Source organism: Zootoca vivipara, chromosome 2 (genome assembly GCF_963506605.1).
Source record: "Zootoca vivipara chromosome 2, rZooViv1.1, whole genome shotgun sequence".
Lineage (NCBI taxonomy): Eukaryota > Metazoa > Chordata > Lepidosauria > Squamata > Lacertidae > Zootoca > Zootoca vivipara.
In genome coordinates, this window is record NC_083277.1 from 120,880,815 (window position 1) to 120,905,348 (window position 24,534).

Consider the following 24,534-nt stretch of genomic DNA (forward strand, 5'->3'; position numbering starts at 1 on the left):
GTACCAGATCCTCGCCTCCTGTTTCTTATTTGCACTGAGCTGAAATCACTGAAGACCCACTACACTACAGGGGGCGCGGAGGGGAGGCATCGCCCTGACTTTCAGCCGGGCCCCCCAAACTCCCCTTGTTCGGGGGAAGCGGCGGGCGGAAAACCCGCGGCTAAAAGCCGTTCGAAAGGTGGGGGGAAGGTGCCGGCTCGCAGGACACTCCTAGGAGCTCCTCCAAAGCGTGCCGGTCACCATCTTGCTTCCGCCGGATCCAGTAGCACGCAGCTGTAGAGGCAATACTGGGTGTTGAAATTTTACACCATCTTAACAATTTTGCACCTGGGGCAAACACCCCTGTGCCCCCCCCCCATGCTATGCCACTGTCTGCATCCACACTTTTAGCCAGAGGGTAGCTGGGTGGCAGCCAGTCCCCTTGTTTTGCCACTGGGCCCCAGTCTCCCTGCAAGTCATGCACCTTGACTGGGGATTGCTTGACTTCATAGTGCCACCTGCTGATAGAACACAGCACATCAATGGGGAATGCTTAATTTATTTTGCTTCTGGTTGGCCTCAGAGGAGCAAATGCAAAGCTGGAAATGTTAGCTGGGTAGGCTAAATGAGGGGCCACTCCAGATTGCCAGGGGTTGGGGGAGGGTTAGTTGTTCTTTGTGGCAGTGTATGTAACTGACAAAATAATAACGCATTAGTGCTAAATTTATACTGGACTGTCCACACACCATTCAGTTTTATTTGTTATGCAATGCATCCCCAATCTTACTGCAATATTGCTGTCTGGAGGGACACTCCTTCAAGACTGTGCAACAAAAACAGCACAAAAAATGAACTGGGACATTTGTGGTTTAAAAAATTGCAGGACTGGAAATTAAGCAGTCTGTGATGGCTAGGGCTAAACAAAATAAAAAAATTCCTTCCAGTAGCACCTTAGAGACCAACTAAGTTTGTTATTGGTATGAGCTTTTGTGTGCATGCACACTAGGGCTGGTTCGAGTTGTAGTCCAACAACATCTGGAGCACACCCAGTTGGAGAAGGTTGGTATAATAAAACAAAATCTTGCCAGGTCCTGCTTTATCCCATATTCTTTTAAAAGTGTTATTGCTTTATATAAGTATTTATTGTCATGTGAAATGTTTTGAGAAGCAATTCATCAATTATTATTAATGGCAAGGGAATCCAGCACATGTCAGATTTTCTAAAACGGTCACATTTGCCCTATTTATTTTGGGGAAGACCAAAGCCTTTACATCAAATCCCAGAAATATCAACATAGGCCACATTCACAGCATGTCACTATGATACCACTTTAAACAGGCATGGCTTCCACCAAAGAATTCTGGGAGCTGTAATTTGCTAATGCCAATTCTCCTCACAGAGCTACAATTCCCAAGGTGAATTCCCAATCAATCCCCTGACACAGGGAACTCTGGGAACTGTAGAATAAGCAGTCTCCTGGCAATTCTCAACACCCTTAACAAACTACAGCTCCCATAATCCTTTGGGGAACCCATGACCCGTTTGGCATCATAGTGTTTTAAATGTATGGTGTGAATGAGGCTATAATGTCCAGAACTCAGAGTCAGGAATCCCTGGGTGCGTCTGAATATCACTGCATTCTCCCAGTAAGAACATGAGTCCCACTCGAATGTAGTCACATGAGTTCAATGTGGCTAATGCTCAAGTAGGCACAGAATTGCAAACTAAGTTTAATTTAATACTGAAGTGGCAGAGAGCATGTGGAAATGGATCATTGGCAACAGCTCTTCTCAGGGTACTTTCAGCAGAGGCTCAGGCAGGGTAAACAATGCAACAATTCCAAGAAATGAGAAAGGAAAGGAAATATTTTGTCACACAAGATACAATTCACTTAGTGGATTTATTGCCTCAAGATGTGGTGATGACCACACATTCAGGGACATTTGGTTTAGCTGGGTTATAAAACACAATTGCCAAAATGGTGCCTCCATGATCAGAAATAACTAGATATTCAGCTACCAGATAACGTGGAGAAATGCTGGGACCAACTCCATCTTGCTCTGCTTAGGAGGTTCCCTGGGAAATCTAGCTGGCCATTACTGGAAACAGTTCAGTCTGAAACCTCCCGAGGCAAATTTTGAATTCTTAATTTCCCCACATATGCGTGAACATCTCTCTCATTTCAAGCACATCAAGCTCACTAGTTGCATGAGGGTGGGAAGGAGACGCTCCAGGGGTTGATGTGAGGGGAATGGCAGCGGCTGTTGAGCGGAGCCACTAGTTTAAAAGAAATAATAAATCCCTTTCAGTTGAAGCTCCAAGGCTGCTGTTTGAGATTAAACATGGTCGCTGCAGCAGTGACTTCCTTTGTTGAAGGGTTTGAACTAGACAGAGCTCGAGGTCCTGTTTTATCCTGTTAACTATACACCATAGCTGCCAAGTTATCCCTTTTTTACAGGGATTTCCCCTTATGCTGAATAGGCTTCCTCACGAGAAAAGTGAAAACTTGGCAGCTATGCTATACACTTGTGTTTTAAAACTTTGTCCTGAGCAGGACTCAGCTGCTGAGGGAGGAAATAGGAAGAGCAGAGCAAAAGACGCAGGAAGTATCAGGCTGAGAAAGTGACCAGATGTCATTAATAAAGATCTCCTCGAGAATCACTGAAATCTCTTTCTCATGAAGGAGGGAGATACCAAAAGTCCCTTGCAAGTTTACTACTAGCAAGCTGCTGAATTCTGTGGTTTGGATTAGACCAGCTCCTTATTCCTAAATTAACTTCCACCTCCTGTTTAAGGTTTCTGCATAGTTTTATTGACCCCAGATCTCAACAGCCCTGAATACCTCCATTTGAAGAGTGTTCAGGCACTTTGTGAAATGGGCCTCCAGTTTGTGTACCCCCCACCCCTGCCAAACGAGAGGCCCATTTGGCAAAGATAGCATTCCCATTCCTGAAACAGCGAGATAGGCCAAGGCTGCAATCCTGTGCACTTACCTGGGAGTAAGCTCCACTGAGTAAACAGGTATAGGGCTGCACTGTAGGAAGATCATGGCACAGGTACCCTGAGCTGTGTGGAATTGGACAGGTCACCCTGGCACCTGAGGAACATGTAAGGTTAAAGGTAAAGGACCCCTGGACGGTTAAGTCCAGTCAAAGGCGACTATGGGGTGCAGTGTTCATCTTGCTTTTCAGGCTGAGGGAGCCGACGTTTGTCCACAGACAGCTTTCCAGGTCAAGTGGCCAGCAGGACTAAACCGCTTCTGCCGCAATGGAACACTGTGACAGAAGCCAGAGCGCACAGAAACACCATTTACCTTCCCGCCACAGTGCTACCTATCTATCTACTTGCACTAGTGTGCTTTTGAAGTGCTAGGTTGGCAGAAGCTGGGACTGAGCAAAGGGAGCTCACCCCATGGCGCAGATTCCAACCACCGACCTTCTGATCAGCAAGCCCAAGAGGCTCAGTGGTTTAGAAACAGTGGTTAAGTAACAGAAATTTAACACAACAAAGCTCTGCAGGCCACAGGAATTTCACAGGCCATCTGAGTGCACATTCAGCAACAAACCAGTAAGGTGTGGGGAGTGCAGACAATATGCTGAAACTTATCCCAGGAGCTAGAAACTGGAGTTTTTAGTTACTGTTTTTTTAAGGCAAGAAGCAGATACTTGCAGGGATCCAAACTGTGCAAAATATATTCCATGTGCAATGAAAGAAACAACATTGTGCCTCATATCCAAACAGCTAGGTCTTTTAAGTCTTGCTTTGCTGTTTATGAAGGATTTTTTAAGGTTTTCATCTGGCAATAAGCTATTTATTACAAGTTGCTTCCATTTTTTGCTTGCTGCTCCCTCCTTTGCATGAGACATGTAGTTCGATCTGGTGTCATGTTTCATAGAATCATAGAGTTGGAAGAGACCACAAGGGCCATCCAGTCCAACCCCCTGCCAATCAGTCTCCTTTTCAATGAGGCTTTAAGTCAGGGGTGGGCAACCTATGGCCCTCCAGATGGTGATGGACTCCAGCTGCCATCAGCCCAACCAGCATGTCGAGTGAGATTAGAGATGATTGGTGTCAAGAGCCCAGCAACTTCTGGAGGTGCCCTGGCTCTGCTTTAAGCATTCATAGGAATGCTATGCTAAGATACCCACCCACCCCCAAGAGCTGATAACATGTAAGGTGCTGGGATACTGAAGGGAAAAGAAAATTTGAGGTGAGAAATACCTGGTTTTGAAATGTTTTTTAAAGATATAAAATTTGGCATTTATATTTGGCTTTTTTATTGAAATTTGGAATGTTTTAATGTGGTTTGTATTGGATTATTAAATTGGAAAACTTATTTATTACGTGCCAGCAGGTCATCAATCTAAAAATCTATACAGCCACTCACTTGGTCACCAAGAGTAAGAATCCTCTCCAGCTGAACAAGCAAGGAGCATTTTGAAAACAAAGAACCAGTTCTTGCTTAAAAGCTGCTGGTATATCAGATGTAAGAGACCCACTCTCCATCAGCTTAGTTAGGACTGCAGTTTGTGTCCCTCCCCTCATTGATACCTGAATCTGCCTTTCCCCCCGCAGGGCAGTCTCAAGTAGGTCGCGCGCCCTGGCACTGAGGGGTAGAGATCGCTCCGGCGCCCCCGCCCTCGCAGGGCGCAGCATGGTTTCCGTGCGGCGCCCTGCCTACCGGCCCGGCGCCATGTCACACCGCGCCACCGGGGGTCTACCTAGAGCCGGCCCTGTTCCCCCTCTCCCCTTCCTGCTTCTATTATGTCTATCAGACTGTACATTACATTGTTTGAAAATGTAAGTCACCAGGTGAAGGGCAGTAATTAAGTAATAAGGAAGTGTAGGTAGGCAGGGTAAGAAGCACTCTGGGCCTTGCAAACTTATTAGTGAGGCTGAAGGGGAAAAATGCCATCCCCTTATCAAAATAATAATAAACACAAGCATAACCGCAGCACATATTTTCAGAAAAGATCAAGAGAACAAGTGTCATATTTTCAGGTAACTCTTTAAAACAGCAAAGAAAGCTCCACTGCCCAAACTGTGCATCTGAGGGGAGCTCTTGCCCAGAGGAGACAGATTTGTCTTGGAATTTGTCTCTGCCAGAGGCGACAGGCACACCTTTAGCCAAGAGATGTCCCCCACAAACACTCAACAACAGGTAGGCGCCAAAGTCCAGAGCGTACAGGCCAGCCAACAAGGGTAAACAGTCCCAAACTGGCCAAGTCCCAAACGACACGATTTGTCCCAAACAGGACTTGGTTTGAATAAATACACAACAGCTGATATGCCAGCACAGAAGGTATATATGTATATATATACACACAAGGCATGGTCCACGAACGTTGCCACCCATCCTCTCCACAGGGCAGGTGGGCATGTTGCCTGTGCCCAGAGTTGAGGAGCCGCTGCTTTCTACACGAAAGGACAGTCCCAATGTTTCCAGAAAGTTCCACCAAGTTGGGGTTGATGCCGATCCTGGAGATTAGCAGCACAGGGAATGATGGGTGGGTGGGGTGCCAAGATGGCAGAGCCACTCACTGACCAGCAAGGGGCTTGAAAGGAACAAGAGGCTGTGTACGAAAAGTCCCAGCACATAGGCCTCTTTCTCCACCTTTGATCAGTTACCCAAAACAAATCCATGCTAATTCTGCTTCCCACTCACTCCAAGCCAAACCCCAGGGACTATACATTCTGCGCCCAAATGATACAAATTCTACAAGTGCATTTTGTTTAAATTTATTCTAATAGGCCCTCCATATGTTTTGGGGATGCCTGTAATAGGCAGTCCCAAAAGTGTTAAACATTCTGCGAGCACAGAGGGCACAGAGGGAGTGGAATGAAGGTGCAGAGAGGATTTTGGCCTTATTTTGGCATCCTCATGGGAAGAACAGAACCCTACCCCTTGCCCATAGTAGGAACATGAGATCCAGTGTGATCTAGTGGATATAACAATGTCCTCACAGGTGGGAGACCTGGATTTAAAATCCAACATCTGCCATGGACACTCTGGGTAAGCCATTGATTTTTCTCAAAAAGATAGACACACTGTGCTCCTTCGCTTGCTTTCTCTCGCTATACTGCTCTCAGTTCACTCTAATTTTTATGGGTGTGCCTTCTTCACACCAGCAGTTTTCCTCCCAAACCTACTAAAGGCCAACATAATAGAAACAGGGCTGCAGAGGTCAATTTTTAACATCAACAGGGACACATAGGTGGAGTGCAGGGCATAACCCATGTGTGTGGCCAGGATTTATGTTGGGGGGGGGGGCAGAACTGAGCTATCTGTGGTGCGATTGGTCAGCTAGTCAAGTATTTTTATTTATTTACTTGATGGGGGAAAGCTGCCCCCCCTGCACCTATGCCTATGGCAGAACCCTACTGTGGCTAAGCTCCCTGAAGTTCTTTTTCCAGCCTGGCTGTTATTACCAGAATCAACCCTGGCTGAAGTAAAAAAATGCCTGAAGCATGAGGCAGGAAAGGCTTGGCTCTTCTCACCAGCAGGCTCTCTTTGATGTAAACAAACAAACAAACAAACAACTCCCCTCTCAAAATGTGAATGGTCCAAACACAGGAGCAAACCTAAAACATCATGGGCCCTTTGTCACATCTATTTTGGTCCAAGTAATGAAATTACTATGATGCAAGATGCAGTGGTAGAATTCTGGACTGTGTTACTACAGGTTGCTGGTGTCAGTGGTGATCTTATTTGCGAATGCTCTCCCATGTAAGACAACCAACAAACCTGCTTGTATTAACGTTAGGCAAGCACCGTCATTACACTGTTTTAGACATCTTTTAAAAGCAGCAAGCCTATCCAAACATATAATTTAGTTGTATTTGTTTTTAAATTTATGCTAATTTTATCTGTATATCACGGATAATTATTTTACACTGTTTGTGTACACCACTTAGGAGAGTTTTGATTAAGCAGTTTATAAATTCTTCTAAACAAATAAATGCAGCAGTCTAGCACATCAGGGGGAAAGGTTTACTGTAACTCTCTTCCTGACATGCTTGTTTATTACATGCCTGGATATGGAGTTTATTATTATTAATGTTATTTAAACCCACACAACATATTGTCATCAAATAAAAACAAGACCCCTCCCTGCAAGCATTTTGAAGTGGTACAGTCCAGGACTCCTACCAACTCACTCATTCTGTGTAATGTGCAGATTGACTTGAACTTTCTAACCCAGCCAATCCAAATGCATGTCTCTAACACAGCCTTCCCCACGCCTCTGTTCCCAACTCCTTCAAGCAAGAAATCCCATTCAAAATGTCATCTCAGAATGCCCAGCACTTTGCATCCTGGGTCAAGATCACACTGTGAGACGGTTTGCTCCGAGAGATGAGGACGCTTTCGCCACAATTGCTGGACCAGGCAGAAACAACACACCATTCCTGGAGACACAGTGGCAGGGAGCAAGATCAGTCATTGGTGATGCCCTTGGCCCGCAGTTCCTCTTGCACCCGAGCAAGGTATGTAGGATCAGGATAGCCAAACCTGGTAGGAAATGGAGATCAAATGTCATAAACTTATTAGCTGAGTTTTCCCACTTAGGCCAGTGATTTCCCAGATTTTCCACTTCTGACTTTGCATGGGGAGCTGTGGGGAGGACTCCCTGCCCAGAGAGAACTAGCATATCGGGGGCAAAAATTCAGCCCCAGGGCCGGCTCTAGGCCCGCCCCCGGTGGCGCGGGGCGCCACTGCGCCCGCTGAGAGGCGCGGCTGAGGCTGCCCCATGCGTGCCTCCGCTGTTCAGCGGCTTCAGGCCGCTCTCCGGAGGCGCGCGGGCCTGGGGCCGCCTCCACCACACGCAGGGGCATCGCAACAGGGGGCGGGCAGCGCCCCCTGGCCCAGGGCCGGCCCTACGGCAGGCTGGGTGGCGCAGTGCAGCTGCGCCTGTGGGAGGCCCCCTGCGCGCCCACCTGCCCGCCACGCTAGGAAATGGGGGGGGCGCCGGGCATGCTTAAGATGGCCCTGCTCAGCCCCCTGGGCAACCTCCCACCCTTCTTTCTCTGGGGTTCAGGAAAACCAACTATGCATCTGGAACTTGAGTAAAAGGGTCCCAGAGTGGTCATGTGACAGAAGATGAATGTTAATGAAGCCAGAGAAAGATCTTGCTTATTGCTGTCAGCTTCCTGGGGACTCTGTAGTGTCTCATAAACCCCATGGTTCTGGTTCTTGGAGTATCTTACTGAGAACCCTAACCCTTTTCCAAGCAGCCTCTACTCACCTACCCTTGGTGACCCAACCTTCAATGCCACCATGCTTATCCCCCTCCCTCTCCCCCACCCCACAACTCCATGACAGGTCCTTACAACTGTGGTCCACCGGTGCAGTTGGTTTTGTGATGGATGTCGTTCCAGGTGATGACGTTGGCTCGGCCTGTGGTCATGGAGGTGCCGATGGTGAAAGTGAGGCGTTGGTCAAAGGCCTTGCGGAACAGCGCCAGCACCTTGTTGCCTTCGGGGCAGTCGGGCAGGTAGGCCACACGAGTGGTACCTGGGTAGCGGACACCAGGGTTGGGATGCTCCACCTGCAAAAGGTGACCCAGGAAGGGCAAGGAGAATCCATTGTTAACCTAAGGAGGTTGGTGAACTGGACGGGCTGAGAAGCCCGGGACAAGTGCCTGCTCTAATCCTGAGCCCGCTGGCCCTGGTTTAGATCACCCTGCTTCCACTGAGGCCTCTTGCTCCTCTGCAGAAATCTAAGAGTTTGGGGATTCCTGAAGGCAGTAACAGGAGGGGAAATGACACACCTCAGCTACCATTTTAAATCTTCTTCCAGATTTTTTTTTGGGGGGGGAAGATGGCAGACCAAAACATTGGCTATTTATCACTTTCAAATCAGGATTTCATTCTCTGCTACAATGCAGCACTCCATGAATGCAGGGGTGTGGGCATGTAATTAAGATCAGGGCAGCTGAACAGTCAGTCACACAGAATGAGAGTGAGCATGATGTGGCAGGCTGAATTTCCTCCCCTTAGCCATGCAGCCCACTGAGAGGAGACTATTTCCCAGTCACCATCTCTCAGGCTCACTCCTACCTCACAGGGCTGTTGTGAGGATATAAGTTCCTTTGGAATATAAATGCAATGAACAACAATTAATTGGGTGGCAATAGAAAAACACCATTTGGCATATTTTCCAAAGTTCAATGAATACACATTTGCATTCCACGTACCATCAAGAGAGTTCATTGGGATCGAGAGAAATAATGCAGGGGGAGAAACTATACCTTGAACATATACCATTAAAAATGACTTTATATTGGTGCCAGCAGGGCAGGGATCCACTTAGCAGAGCCAGCAACAAAGGCAGCAGTCACATTTGGGAACAAGTGAATAAACACACATTACCATCTAAAAGAGGCTCAACACACTGTGGATCGTATGACCATTAAGTCCATAGTCCAAAATCACTTGACCAACTCTGGGACTTTATCATATTATCCTCCATTGACTTCAACAAGCATTTTTATTCCAGTAGCAAACACAACAGCTGCTAATAACAGAGCTTCCATTTGCATACTGGGAACCTGAAGAGAAGACACCGTGAAAGCCCAATAAAATATAAAACATGTCCTCAGGCACACTCATGAAATTCCACACACCGGATTCTACCTAATACAAACTAGGAAATGCCATGAAAAACCATTTTGCTTTATCCCAAAGCTGTGGAAACTTTTTAGATATTGTACTCTTTATCCCCAAATGGTGTTTTTCTTGACTGAAAGTTACTTTGGCTGGCTGGATCGCCACATGCACTTACTTTAGCAATCCATCCACTGGGAAGCCTTCTTTCTTCACTCTACTTCTCTGGTTTTCTTTTATTTTCTGTTTTCTTTTCTCAGTCACTTCTCTTTTTTCTTCACTTCCCTCTGTAGCCCCCTAGTCTTGTGCAATGGCCCCCCATTTACAATATTTTCACCTGGGGCCCCCTTGGAATATCCTGGGGCCCCCAGGGGGCCATATGGCCCCTGGTTGAGAAACACTGCTGTACCCTATGTTCCCAACCCATTCTCAGCTCCCCAGCTCCCCTCCAGGAAGGAGAAGACACCATTCACCTTCAATCTACATGCAACCCACTGAAAGGTTTTTCTTCACAACTGAGCCCCACCTCCCAGGACAATAACAGTGACCAAACTGTGGCCCTTCAAACGTCATTTGATTCCCACCAGGCCCAGGCAGTATGGCCAACAGTCAGGCATGATGGTGAGCCACAGGTTCCCTACCCCTGGCAATACAGAAACTTAACAAACTCCCCGTCCCCTTCCAATGTCCAGCTTCAAGGCTCCTCTCAAATCTTCATGTTGTCTCTACACCCTGAATTTTCCTATCACTCCAGCTCCCAAAGAACTAAGAGTCACCAGGAAGAGGGAATCCTGTCACTATAGCCCTATTTGCATGTTAGTAACACCTACAATTACCCCCAGTGTGAAGAAGAACACAAGGCTGTGCTTGCTGGCGGTTCCCACTCTGGCCCCACTTGAACTATACAATTAAAGCAGAATCATGTCCCTTTAAACAGTTATGGGTTCCCCTAAAATATCCTGGGAAATGTAGTTTGTTAGGCGACCCCTACCCCCCTCACTGAGCTACAATTTCCAGACACTTGAAGAGGCTACTCTGGAGATTTTAGCTCCCTGAGGGGAATATTGGTCTCAGCACCCTTAACAAATGACAGCTCCCAGGAGTCTTTGCAGGAAGCCATGACTGTTGAAAGTGACATGACACTGCTTTAAATGTAGAGTGCAGATGATACCCCTGTCACAATCAGAAGCAGAAACCTGCTCTGTATGCCCTAGTGGGATTTAGGAGTCTGAGCAATCAGGGGCTTAAATTGTGCCCACGCGAATACAGCAGGCTCCCCACTTTAGACACAACATGAGGACAGAAGGGAGGCTGGGCTGGCAGCCAACACAACACAACACAACACCGGACAAGAGAGCCAGTGAGTTTGGCCTTGCTCTCCCACTCAGACAATGATAATAGGTGACTAATCCTGTGCAAGTTTACACAGAATTTAGCAGGTCTCATTCCCATGTGACTGTGCACAGGATTGCATCTAAGAAATATTAAGTGTGTGGGATGGGGGGCAGCACAGACAAAAGCAGAGCCAATTGTCATCAAGTTCTATGGAGCAAAGTAAGGCTGCAAACAGTATTGCTGGGGGGGGGGGGAAGCTGCCTTCCTCTGAGTGACAAGGGGGCAACCAGGAACAGGTTTAGATTCCCATCCCAATGGTGCTTCTCAGAAACCCCTTTTAGCACGACCCACAAAAACAAATAGTTGACTCACTTATGGGGATATATATATATAAACAGTGTATGTGGGGGTACCACTGTGGGGGGAACAAAACATGCCCCTTGCCCTGACACTGGATGCCCTCTTCTCCACCCCATGTGCCACAATATATCTCAGTGCAGTGAATGCAGGCACACTCCGCTGCCTCACACACACACCCCTGCGCCCCCTGACAACACTTCCCTGGCCCTCACAACAACAGCCATCTTGCGACCCTTTTATAAATCTCTTATGAATACAGATAGAGACCAACTCTACTTACTCCTTGTATGCCAGGTGGGAAGACATACTGGATGATGATGGTGCCATATTTCTCATAGCCAGGGAGGAGCAGGCTTGAGTCCTTGGAGACCAGCATGCGCCCGTTCTCCGGCTGGTTGCCCACCAGTTGCCCATAGAAACGCCCACACATAGGGCAGGCTTTCTTGACTTGCAAGGCGCGAGTGATGCAGTCCTCGCAGAAGGAGTGCTTGCACTTCTCCAGAGTCTTAATGTTCTGGATCTCCCCCAAACAGATGGGGCACTGGCTGTCCTGTTCCTCCTCCCCTCCCCACGAGCAGCTGGCCACACCTCCGCTGCCACTGACCACTCTGGGCCCGGAGGTCTGCTGCCCTCTGGATATCAATGCAGCCCCTCGGCGGTGAAGCTCCACAGCCCCGTGCTCTCGGCTCTTCTCCATTAAGGCCATGCAGCCCATCAGCTCGCTCTGGCGCTGGGCCTTCTTCAGCTCTTTCTCCGTCTCCTTGAGCAGGGCTTTGAGGGCTTTGCGGGCCAGGTAGAGGCCGTTGCTCGGCCCGTGGGCAGGCAAGGTGATCTGCAGCACGTAGATCTCAGAGGTCTCGCCATCAATTAAGATGCCAACCTTGTTCTCCTCCTTCAGCTTAACCAGCTTGGCTGGGCTTTCCTTAGTCAAGAAGTCCCAGACGTGTTTATTTACCGTGAGCCTATTCTTGGTGGTGCCTCCGCAAGCGGCCATCCTGGATAAAACAAACGATACTGAAGAGAGAGAGAAAGGAAGAACAGAGTCATCAAAGCTGCAGAAAGTGGCTCCAGGCAGGATTAAAGACAACTGGACACTCACATTCCGCCCTTCTCATCATCGGAACAAAGCTGGTCAGGACTTGAAGGCTGTTATTTGTCTGCTCTGATAAAAGTTTTTTGGGTTTTGCTGAGCATGACATATACTAGAAACCCATTAGCAGACCCCCAGATATTCAAAATCCCTACATCTTTGTTCTGATTCAACACATCCGTACTGCCTAATCCCATCTTAATACAACCCTGTGTCGAGCACTCCCAGAATGTTTGAATAATCAGAAATCTAACTAGGTTGGGGGAACCCAGGATTTTAACAGCTCGTTTTACTATTATGAAGTGGGTGGGGAGAGGAAAGGGATGGATGTGTGCATCATGTGCAGTTCTGCCCTGACAGAAGACTTAGCCTTACACACGTTCTTGCTGGGTTTCACTTTACATCATTCCTAACCAGCATGGCCAGTGGTCAGGGATGGTGGGATTTGGGAGTCCAGTAATGTCTGAGGCCTGCAGGCTCCCCATCTCTGACTTAAGTGGTTACAGCTCTAGTGGATTGCCTGGATTTTGTTTGTTTCAAGACCAGCCTACTGCTGCACAATGTCACTGTCCTTCCTATCACCCCACCCCACCCCACCCTGATTTCTCTGAGTCCATGAAGATGCAAGGTAAGAGACATAACAAACACAGGGAGCTGCCTTTCACAAGGTCACACTCTTTGCCGCCTGGCTGACAAACAGCTCTACTGGGTCTTAAGCAGAGGTCTGTCTGCTCCCAGCCCAGGTTATATTTTAAGTGTAAATGCCAGGAGTGGGTGACAGGGATTGAATAGGATGCCTTCCCCATGCAAAACTGTGGGTCTTCCCTGGATACTGAGTCATGCACAGAGCACTTCCACTTTGTGGCAAGTGACCAGCCGTTCCCACACTGCAACTTCCTTCTAGTCAATTAGTGTAGAAAGCGGTCAAATGTTTAAAACATCAGCTGCAAAATGAGGCATGGCTTTCCTCCTGACTTTTGGACAAAGGGTAGAATTCAATGTAGTGCTGAGTGGGGTATGCATGTATGGAACGAGAGCCACTTGTGCAACAGGACTCTGCCCCCTCTCTTCTTCCCAAGTGCACTGCCAAAACCTGTTCTAGGGGTTCCCCCAACCCTCCCAAGCACATTTTGGTGGTGCAGAGGAAGGAGAGGGGGAGGGGGGAGGGTATCCCACTGTGCAAGTGAACATTGTCCCATGCATTCAACTATTAAACTATAAAGACTGCAGGGTTTTGAAATAAAGGACATCCATTCTGAAATGGCCAACAAGCCTTTTAAAATAAATCTGCACTATCTACTCCCAAGCTCCTTTAAGGGACATTTGGCAAGCTTAAGCAGAGCATTACTGGGTAATTAGAACCCACCAGCAATCCATTAGGAATAAAAGATTAGTAAAAAAGATTTCAAAGCCTTTTGAGAGACATCATATTGGGAGAGGAATCCAGAGAGAAAGCCTAACAGGACAGAGGAGGTGGAACATACCCAGCCAAAGTATATTACAACCTGAAGCATATTTATTCAAAAGACATCCTCAAAAAGTTCAGTAAGACTTGTTCTCTTATAAACTGTTTTTGAAACATCTGAAAATGGAGTTATTGTTGTATTTTTTATTTTTTTTGTAAATTACCACTGAAAGAACACCTGCAAAAAGTTTGCTTTTCAAGTGTATAAACTGCTGCTTTTTAAATGTTTGACATTGTGGAGTTGTTCCCTTTCTATAATGTCAGCATAATTTGTTGTTTTTAATTTGTTGTTTTGATGTCTTTCACTGATTTCTTACAGCACAATTCTCACAGCCAGGCATCTTAGACATAACTGCCCTTAGTATGTGATAAGATAGATGCAGCTTCATTGTTTCATCCACATCAACTCGAGAAACTGCCTTATCTCTTACATACCCAGCAAGTCACTGAGTTCCACAGGGGAGTTTTTCCTCCAAGCTCCCCACTTCAGATATCAGAAGCCTGTTCCACTGGAACTCAGAAGAGTTACTATTAGTGTGGCTGCCTCTGTTCTGTGGGAAAGTATTCCTGTCAAGACATGACAGGTGCCCACTAGCTGTACTTTCTGGGAAAATTTGAAACCATTTTTGTTTCAACAAGCTAGACAAAAAGGCCTCTGCCTAAATGTTCGTTCTGTGATGTTTTGCAACCTACACTCTGTTCTTTTGGTGCTGTGGTGCCTTGGGACATGCATGTGGAAGGTGATCCACAAATTAATAAATAACAGCTGCAAGTATCAAAGAGAATGACCCTGAATAATAGACAAAACTTAACTAAAATTAGGCAGCTATCAAATGCCTCCTATGCATGCTGGAGGAAAGAGATAAGTGGCCAGAGGACATTGCATTATGGGAATTTGTCATTTCCCAGAATATAAGAAGCAAAATAAAACTGCCCCTGCAGCTGGTCCTGTTATGGTGTGTGGAAAGTGTACTATCCTGCTTGCAGGCCTCCCATAGGTATTTGGTTGGCTACTGTGAGAGCCGAATGCTAGACCACATCAATCTGATCTAGGCAAGCTCATCTTATGTAGTCCATTGGCCCAGGACTTCTATTCCAAGCACAGAAGCCATGCAAGGTGAAGCCTGCCCCTGAATTACCTAATGCAGTCCAAGTCAAATAGCAGAGAAGTGGCTTCCCAGATGCCCTTGCTAAATCTGCCTCCACTGCCATTTGCCCTTTCTGGGCCTGATGGGGTTACAATGCAATTTTGGTGCCTGGGAGTCTAATCTCCAGAATTGGACACAAGTTCACTGGGTGTGTCTTTGGCAGTGGCAAGTGGTACCCTCAAGGCAGGGCCATTGGGCAGAAGACCAGGGCTCCACTCAGAAGAACAAGTAGGAAGCGCCGCCCCCCCGCCCCGCCCCCCCCCCCACGCAGCAGGGCTGGCTTACTTAATTCACTTTAAAATGTAAGTAATACACCAGGCATAGGCAAACTCCGGCCTTCCAGATGTTTGGGACTACAATTCCCATCATCCCTGACCACTGGTCCTGTTAGCTAGGGATGATGGGATTGAAGTCCCAAACATCTGGAGGGCCGCAGTTTGGGGATGCCTGTAATACATCTGTATTACAGGCATCCCCAAACTCGGCCCTCCTAATGTTTGGGACTACAATTCCCATCACCCCCCCTCCCTCAGATCATTAAACCCAGACTGAGGGCCACAAGTCTGAAATGACTTAACTGTACCACTGAGAATTCCCTTCCCTTTCAGACTGAGTCCAAGCCTGGCCTTGTTAAGGCTATGGTCACTTAAGATTACCCTCATCCATTTCCCCATCTTTTTTTTAGTGAATAAATGCTCAATTACAGATAGCTGTTTTCAGGAAGAATGGGATAAAGGACCCTGTGATTTTATTGTATGCCACCCTGAGGTTTATGGAGTCCCCTCTGCTTTACTGAAGGGCAGCATTGAAATTCTCAGAATAACATAGTTAAGAATGCCATGTAAAATACATGGAGAGTAACCAGCTGGCAAGGCAGGCATGAAAGCAAGGATTTAACACAACTCTGGTGAAACTATAACAGAATTGTGACAAAGTGTGAAACATTATGACCAGCATCTATGATTTGCAGCAGACTTCTTTCTACACAGTGGCCCCTATCCAGCTGGTGGTCACTGCATCTGGGCTTTATATTTAAAATGAATGAATACGGTACATTACTTTTAGTTATATGTTCTGTTCAACCACCCCATTTTCTTCTGCACTTTGGAGTTTTTGGTTTTCATTTTAATACCCCCAAGCAAAAAAAAATTCAATCACCATCACCACCCCACACCCTCAAAACTGGGCATTAAAAACAGTTCATAGGCAGACTGAAACCCTGGAACCAACAGCAGAACTCAACTTTTGTTCCCAGACAAATACACACTCAAAATAAATTAACCTGTTCAATCAGCCTTTGCAAGCCTTGTGCCCTGCAGATGCTTTGGACTACAACTTCCACCAGCCCCCATCCAGCACATCTGGCAGCAGTTGGTGGAAGTTATAGTCCAAAACATCTGCAGGGCACAAGACTGGCAAAGGCTGTGTTAGAATAATCAGCCACCTTCTTCCAACTAGACTCAAGATACACCTCTTTGGCATGACCAGGAGGGCAGTGATGGGGCCCTCCAGATGTTGCTGGTTTCCATTTCCCATCATCCCTGACCATTGACCATACTCGATGGGGCTAGTGGGACTTGGGAGTCCAATGGCATCTGGAGGGCTACAGGTTGCCAACCCTTGCAGCAAGGTCTGAGATATGAAGAAGAGCATATTGCCCTCTAAAAGCGGAGGGGGGGCATGGGCTACATGGGAGATGTGTGCCGTTACCTTCCCAAGGTTTAGAGAAAAAATAGCAAGTCTGCCTGTTGCCTTGTCTCTCTCACACCCACACAAATGTTCTCAGAACCACCCAGCAGTGGTATAGTGTTGAATTTTGAGGTTCAGGCAATCTTCATACCCATGTACCATACAACCCAAGACTATGCAACCAAAAATCAAATTTTGACCAATGCAACCAAGCGAATCCCCCCCTCAACCCCTACTCCTGCCTTGCTTAACATTCAGCCCAGTGAAGTATTCTAGTGGCCTCAAAAATTTGCTCACTATTTCCTGAAAGTTCCATTAGTCCTAACTAGGGATTCTGGAATGCCTCTCCTGCCAATTTACCCCTTGGACACACATGCAACTTACCTGCTCCTTTCCTTTCCTTTGTTAATTCGGTGGGTTTCTCTCTGTGTGGAAAAGAACACTTCCTAATCTGGCATGCAGAGGAGGATTAGCTCATAGCACCCCAAAGAGAGGACACTAGCGCCTTTGCCCTGACGCTAAGTGGCAATTTATTTGGTTCCTTCTCCGGAGTTACCCAGAAAGAAGAGGGATGCTTTTGCGTCGAGGCCTCAGGCAGAAGGATGAACCCCTACGGGCGACAATGGCAGAGTAAAGGGGCCTTTGGAGCTAATCTCCATAGCCATAGAAATGGGAGGATATGGAATTCACGTCCGTGGGAGACAAAAGAACCCCAAGAGCACAGGAGAGAGGGAGGGAGGAGGAGGAGAGAGAGAGGGGGGGAGGGAGGGAGGGAGGGAGGGAGGAGAGAAAGAGAAAGAGAGGGAGGGAGGGAGGGAGGTTCCCATCCCCCGCGCCGGAGATCGCAGTACCGTACCTGGCGAGCCCATGGGAGAGGCTGAGCGCGAGGACCAGCCGGATGTGGGAGTTCAGCTGAGCTGCGAATCAGAAACTGCAAGGGAAAGATGGGGGCGGGTTAGGTCGCGGCTGCGCCGAGAGGGAAATTGCGCGATACAGTATTTTTAGCTGCCACGGACGAGCTTCTCTTTTTGCGCCCGAGCGCAACGCTCCATCCAGAAGCGCAGCAGCCTGTGCAAGCGCTTCCTCGATCCTGAGACAAGACCTTCACCTTCAATATCCCCCCGAAAATTTTTTCGTTTTCCCTGTTTGCTGCTAAGAAGCAAATCATCCCGAGTTCAATGTGTCTCACTATGTGAGTTTTAAGATTGCCGTTTTGCCTCACATTACCTGGGCATTCCCATTTTCCTTTTGGGTGCAATCCTAGGTACACATACCTGGAAGTAAGCCACGCAGAACTCAGCCATGCACAGGATTGCACTGGAAAGGATTAGGGCAGATTAGCAGCTGCTGCTGCACTTGAATTGCAATCCTGTCTGAAGAAGTGTGCATGCACACGAAAGCTCACACCAAGTACAAACTTAGTTGGTCTCTAAGGTGCTGCTGCTGGAAGGAATTTTTTTATTTCGTTTCGACTACGGCAGACCAACACGCTACCTAATTAACTAATCCTGTTTTTGTCTACCAGTGAGTTTAAAGGGGTAACACTCTCAACTAAGAGGGTTATAGGACTGCAGCCTTACAATGCTTATGAAGTTCAATCAGAGTTAGTTGCTTGTGTGTACAAGATTGCAGCTTTAGTGATTTGTAAAATTCGGCCTAATGAAGGATTGTTTCACTGAGCCTTTTGGGATGCAGAAGTTATTTGCTCCTGAATTTGTCTTGGAGCACAAGTCCAAATTTAGAATTTATGCAATAGTTTAATTCTTATTTCACTGCAACATATATATTCTGACTTCTGTGTGATATTAAATGAGCTAATGATAACATTTTAAACTGCAAATGCAAAAATAGGGTTACAATAAGGAATAAGGGTGCCACTGTGTGTGTGTGTGTGTGTGTGTGTGTGTGTGTGTGTGTGGAGAACTCTCCCTTACCACCATGTACTGGTCACAGCTCTTTCTTACACACCCAAAGAACAAAGCTTAAGATGGGCTAGTGGTTAGATTAGAACTATCTGTAGCCCAGAAGCTGGTTTTGAATGCTCATTCTAAGGTATCTTTGCCTGTTCTGCTACCAGAGACCATTAAAATAATCACTTAAGAGCCCTCTCCCAATTACATTAGTACTGCCCCATTCTACTGCATTATTATTATTGCCTCATCTGCCCTATACATTTAAATCAGTATTGCCCCACTTTAAACAGTCATGGCTTCCAGGGCCATCTTAAGCATATCTGGCGGCATGGTGCAAAGCTCCCTCTGGCGGCGCCCACCCCACCCCCGTTTCCAAGAGTTTTTTTAGGGAGGATGGCGCTGCCAGTGGGGCTGGAGGAGGAGGGCAGTGGCTGAAAGGCGGCTCCTCCCAGCTCAGCTGGCCGCTTCGTGCCACGGTGGCCACGACAGACAGAGGCTCCAGGCACAGAGCTGCTTTGGCGCGGCATGGCGGAGGCGGGCGAGGGCAGCGAGCTGATGCCGGGAGATGCCACATCCAGCCTCTGCCTCTTCCCTGGCGCCCTCTAGAACTTGGCACCCAGTACCACCAGCCTCTGTGGGTAAGACGTCCCTAATGGCTTCCCCCAAAGTATCCTTGAGTTTGTTAAGGGTACTGAGAGTTGTTAGGAGATCCCCATTCCCACCACAGAGCTGAAAACCGATCCCCAGGGATGATGGCAGGGTCATATCAATGTACAGAGTTGCTGGAAGCTATGTAGAATACCCAGCGCAGACCTGGAAGAGTAAGAGCTCTGTTGACATCCTGACTGGAGCTCTTCCTAGTGCAACTCTTGGATGACCTCAGACATGGCTGGAAAATGCTTTTGGTGGTGTTGTGTGTGGGTGCTCCAATTCATCAAAAGTTCCTTTGCCTGGAAGAGAGCCTTGCTTTACCATTTCCAAAGCCAATCTTGCAGGAACATTAGTTGGTTCATGAGAAAAAGCCACCATTCTACCTATTTTGTGAAAGCTTGAACAAATCTGCAACAACTGCCTATGTAGCAAGCTCAACTCCCCTGGATTTCCTTCCAGTTCTGGGGGTAGACCAGGTACAAATCTCACTTGCAAGGCTGCCTACCTAAGTAAGGGGGGTGTTTTCATGGATGTAATGTTGTAACTCGCTCTTGGATCCCTTTGTAGGCATGAAGAGCAGGCTATAAATATCTGAAGTAATTAGTAAGTTTTATTGGCGAGGACTATAGCTCAGTGGTAGAGCACATGCCTTGCCTGAAAAAGGCTCCAGGTTCCACCCCTTGTGTTTGGGACTCTCCTGAAATCCTGCCTGTCAGTGTCAACAACACTGAGCTGGACTGGTGGTTGCAGCCAATGGTCTGACTTGGTATAAGGCAGCTTCCTAGGTTCCTAAATGCTAAGATTCCAGGCGCTGCAAAGCTTCCTTGTCCTGGAAGTCTTTATGGAGCTTTTGCCTGGACCAAATTGGGGAGGGGAAAACAAGACGGAATGAGGGCAAGAGAAGGTGAGCCAACTCTCTTCCTGCTGCATTGGTCACTAGGGAGCACTACACCACCCTTTCCAAATACACTAGAGTTGAGGAAACAAAACAAAAACCCATCACACAAACATCAAGTAGGCCTATGCAGTCATTTGTGGTTTGGAAGGATCTTGAAGGAACAAACCCAGCTCATAATAATGAGTTCAACTCTACAACTAAACAATTGAGAATTCTACTACAACCCCAACCAACCAACCAGTTTTCCATCACCACAGGCCAGGCACCATACAGGAAACTCTACTAACTCAATCCTAACAGCTGCACTTAGTCATTATTGGATCTTTAGTAGGGAAAAAACACCACACAGGATTTGGATGTGCCTTGAAAGATCAGAGGGGAAGAGTTGGGGTGGGGTGATCTTCCATGTCTATTTTCTGGTACCATCAGTATGGAAGCCAAGGCATTTACCCTTTGTGAACAGCAACACCACAGGTAGCCTTTAATCCTCTGTACCAGCAAATATGGGACAGCCAGTGAAGGCAGTCCAGTAGCAAAGGACCTAATCTTAGAATCATAGAGTTGGAAAGGACCCAAGGGTCATCTAGTCCAACCCCCTGCAATGCAGGAATCTCAGCTAAAGCATCCAGGACATACAGCCATCCAACCTCTGCTTAAAAGCAGACTCTCCCTGCCAAGGGAGATCGTTCCACTGTCAAATAGCTCTTACCTTCAGAAAGTTCTTCCTGATGTTTAGTCGGAATCTCCTATCTTGTAACTTGAAGCCATTGGTTCAAGTCCTACCATCCAGAGCAGGAGAAAACAAGATCGCTCCATTTTCTATGTGATAGCCCTTGAGATATTTGAGGGTGGCTATCATATCTCCTCTCAGTCTGCTTTTTCCCCAGGCTAAACATACCCAGCTCCTTCAACCTTTCCTCATAAGGCTTGGTTTCCAGATCCTTGATCATCTTGGTTGCCCTCCACAGCACATGTCAACATCCTTTTTAACTTTCCAGAACTGGAAACAGTATTCCAGGTGTGGCCTGACCAAGGTAGAATAGAGTGGTACTATTACTTTCCTTGATCTGGACACTATGTTGATGCCGCCTAAAATAGCATTAGCTTTTCTTTGCTGCTGCATCACACTGTTGACTCATGTTAAACTTGTGGTCCACCAAGACCCCTAGAACTGTTTCACATGTACTACTAGAAAGTCCGGTGTTCCCAATTCTATATTTGTGCATCTGGTTCTTCCTGCCTAAGTGCAGAACCTGACATTTGTCCCTATTGAAATTCATTTTGTTAGCTTGTGCCCAGTTCTCCAATCTGTTGAGGTCATTTTGAATTCTGATTCTGTCTTCTGCGTTAGCTGCCCCTCCCAGTTTGGTGTCATGAGTAGATTTGATGAGCATCCCCTCAATTCCTTCATCCAAGTCATGTATAAAGGCGGTGAACAACAACAGGCCCAGGACAGAACCCTGTGGCACCCCACTTGTCACTTTTCCCTAGGGTGACAAGGGACCATTAATGAATACTCTTTGGGTTCGGTCAATCCACCAGCTACAAATCCACAACAGTTACCTTGTTCAGCCCACATTTTACTGGATTCTTTACAAAAAATATTATAAGGGGGGATTCAATTTATATTTCTGCTACTTCAGAATGGGAAATTTTAGCAGGCATGGCTTTCCTCACCTCTGTGTCATGATGAGAAATCATGCTTGTTAAAAAGGTAATTTTTTTACAATAGGAGCCCTGCCCCCTATTGCACCTGGACACTTCTACCTATGTGACCTTGGGCACAGCAGGGCCCTTACATTTCAATAGGCCTCACCTGTACAATAGTAAGGATAAAAGGCCCCAGCCCACTGCCAGTGATGGAGGAAAACAAACATGGAGTGGAGGGGGGAATAGAAGAAAAGAAAGCTACTGCAATTGGGTGGGGTTGGGGAGTGAGAGAGAAAATCACCTTTCAGGATGGCTCCCTGCCCCTGGGTATGTGTGGGTGAGAGAGATTTTTATATCAATCCATTTCCCTCCCCCCACCCCCAATCTGGGTGCAGCTGCCAATCTCACCAGACTGCCTCCTCCATTCACCAGGGATTGTTTATCAAAGAGGAGGCCCAGCAGCCTTCACTTCCTTGAAGAAACCGGGATAAAAACGGAACAAAGGGGAGGGGGGCGGGGGTGAAAGACAATGCCTGGGAAAATAAGGCTTTATTTCTCCATTCCTCTTCAACACGTCCCCAGCCCGGAGTTCGCATCAATATAGCTTCATCACCATCACCGCCCCAGCTCCAAAGAGCCCACCCCACGTCCCCACCCCACTTCACCCCGCCCTATTTTTCAGACCCCTCCCCCACCATCCTCAGGGCGAAAGACCTTAAATACGACGCGCAACAGTGAATGACAAAATGTGTCCATATCCGCACCTTTGCATGGCGAGAAAAAAGGTGGGCAATTAAGTTTCATCCTCACTTGACCCAATTCTGCCTCGGACAGCACCGCCTCGCCTTGGTGGGGGCGGCGGAGGGAGGCAAATGAAAAGATCTTTCCCTGCCCGCCTCCGCGATTCGGAGACGCTTGACAGGTAGACGAGCAGGCAGCGCGATGGGCACGTCGTTACATAAAGACCCGCAAACAAAAAAGCCCCTCCGTGTACAACACCCCCCCCCCCAAAAAAGATGAGGGAACCCATTTGGTAACGTGCCTCCCGCCGATGCCTGTGTGTGTATACACAACGCAACCGCGCGCGCGCGCGCACACACACACACACCCCCTCCCCTCAAAACAATCATTCAAGGCAACCCCCCTGCTGCAAAGGCAGCTGACAACACACAATGAAGATGCCGCCGCAGCTGCTCGGATCAACGGCTGCCGGATATGCAGATGAGGCCCGATGAATTCACCACATTATCGTCCTTATTTTAATTTAACCGAGAAAAAGCAGCAGCAGCAGCATCTACAGCGCCAGCCCCGCACCCGTCGCCCGGCTAGCGCGCAATGATCTCCATCCGCCCCGCTCCCCGCGCAAAAAGCGCCGCGCTCTTGCAAGCGGGTTCCGCGCGCCCCCGCCCCGCTCCTCTCCCCCCCCCCCCCGAGGCGGCGGCACCCACCATAGCGGTGCATCCGAGGCTGGCGAGGAAACTCCGTCCATCGGAAGCTTGGCCCGGGCTGCGTTGGCGAAGGCCGCGGGCGAGATCGATCGAGCGGAGGACGAGGCGGCCTTTGGCGCGCCCGAGGTGGCGGCGCGGGGAAGCGCGCACAGGTACCGCGGGGTTGATGCTGCTGCTGCTGCCGCCGCCGCCGCCGATCACCGCCCCGCTCCCCGCCAAGCAGCCATCGCCGGGCGCATCACGTGGCGCCCGCTTGGTGCCGGAATGGTGGTCATAGCCATAGCAACAACTCGACGTGGCTGCGGAGAGAGCGCGAGGCCCGGCTGCCTGCGCGCGCGGGAGATGGTGGGCGGCGGGAAGGAGGGGGGAGTAGAAGCAGCAGCAGTAGCTTCGGGTTTCTCACGACATCCTCCTCTTAGCAGAGACCGCCGAGCCCATAGCTCAGAAGTGGCGACGCATCCCCATCCTATCGCTGCGCCCGCTTCCTCAGAAACACACACACACCCGTTACTGGGACCCGCGCCCAGTAAATTGGCAGCCCCTCTCCCGCCTGGCTCTGCTTTTATCCTGAAGTGTGATGGGGGAGCTTTAACAATAACAATAATAATCGTTACAGGTTCACTGGAGAATAAATCCCAGGGAACTCGGCAGAAATAAACCCGTAGAGATGAATGGCACACTGCTCTGTATTGCAAGTGCCATGGAGCTCAAGGCAATCTTGTGCCTGTGTGATGACGCCACTCCTGTGTAAGCTTGCTCAGAAGTAAACCTTGAGGTGTCCTGTGCAGCTTCTCTCCCAGTCGTCTTCTCCATAATCTTCACAATCCCTTCCTAAGCCTAGGTTGGTGCTATCCTTCTATAGTAAAAAAAAAAAATCCTTCCAGTAGCACCTTGTTGTTTAGTCATTTAGTCGTGTCTGACTCTACATGACCCCATGGACCATAGCACGTCAGGCACTCCTGTCTTGCACTGCCTCCCGCAGTTTGGTCAAACTCATGTTTGTAGCTTCAAGTACACTGTCCAGCCATCTCGTCCTCTGTCGTCCCCTTCTCCTAGTGCCCTCAATCTTTCCTAACATCAGGGTCTTTTCCAGGGAGTCTTCTCTTCTCATGAGGTGGCCAAAGTTTTGGAGCCTCAGCTTCACGATCTGTCCTTCCAGTGAGCACTCAGGGCTGATTTCCTTCAGAATGGATAGGTTTGATCTTCTTGCAGTCCATGGGACTCTCAAGTGTCTCCTCCAGCACCATAATTCAAAAGCATCAATTCTTTGGCAATCAGCCTTCTTTATGGTCCAGCTCTCACTT

The 24,534-nt window shown here is 48.1% G+C and overlaps 1 protein-coding gene across 2 annotated transcripts; it reads right to left on the reverse strand.

The window, feature by feature from the left end:
- Positions 1-442: 442 nt before the first annotated feature.
- DTX3 (deltex E3 ubiquitin ligase 3) lies at positions 443-23,504 on the reverse strand. 2 transcript variants are annotated; one of them, XM_035102556.2, is made up of 5 exons: positions 23,231-23,504; positions 17,527-17,601; positions 11,559-12,292; positions 8,309-8,526; positions 443-7,490 (listed from the first exon to the last, which is right to left on the reverse strand). In XM_035102556.2, exons 2-5 carry the CDS (start codon positions 17,537-17,539, stop codon positions 7,415-7,417), a joined length of 1,041 nt encoding a protein of 346 aa, XP_034958447.1. In that variant the 5' UTR covers positions 17,540-17,601; positions 23,231-23,504; the 3' UTR covers positions 443-7,414. The 2 variants fall into 2 exon arrangements, with proteins under 2 accessions (XP_034958447.1, XP_034958452.1); XM_035102561.2 differs by lacking the exons at positions 17,527-17,601; positions 23,231-23,504 and adding an exon at positions 17,055-17,417.
- Between the last annotated feature and the right edge of the window lie 1,030 nt (positions 23,505-24,534).

Coding starts and splice junctions, on each gene's coding strand:
- DTX3 (XM_035102556.2), bottom strand. Junction 8,527..11,558: donor TCCCACCTGGCATACAAGGA/GTAAGTAGAGTT, acceptor CACCTTTTGCAG/GTGGAGCATCCCAACCCTGG. Junction 7,491..8,308: donor TGCACCGGTGGACCACAGTT/GTAAGGACCTGT, acceptor ATTTCCTACCAG/GTTTGGCTATCCTGATCCTA.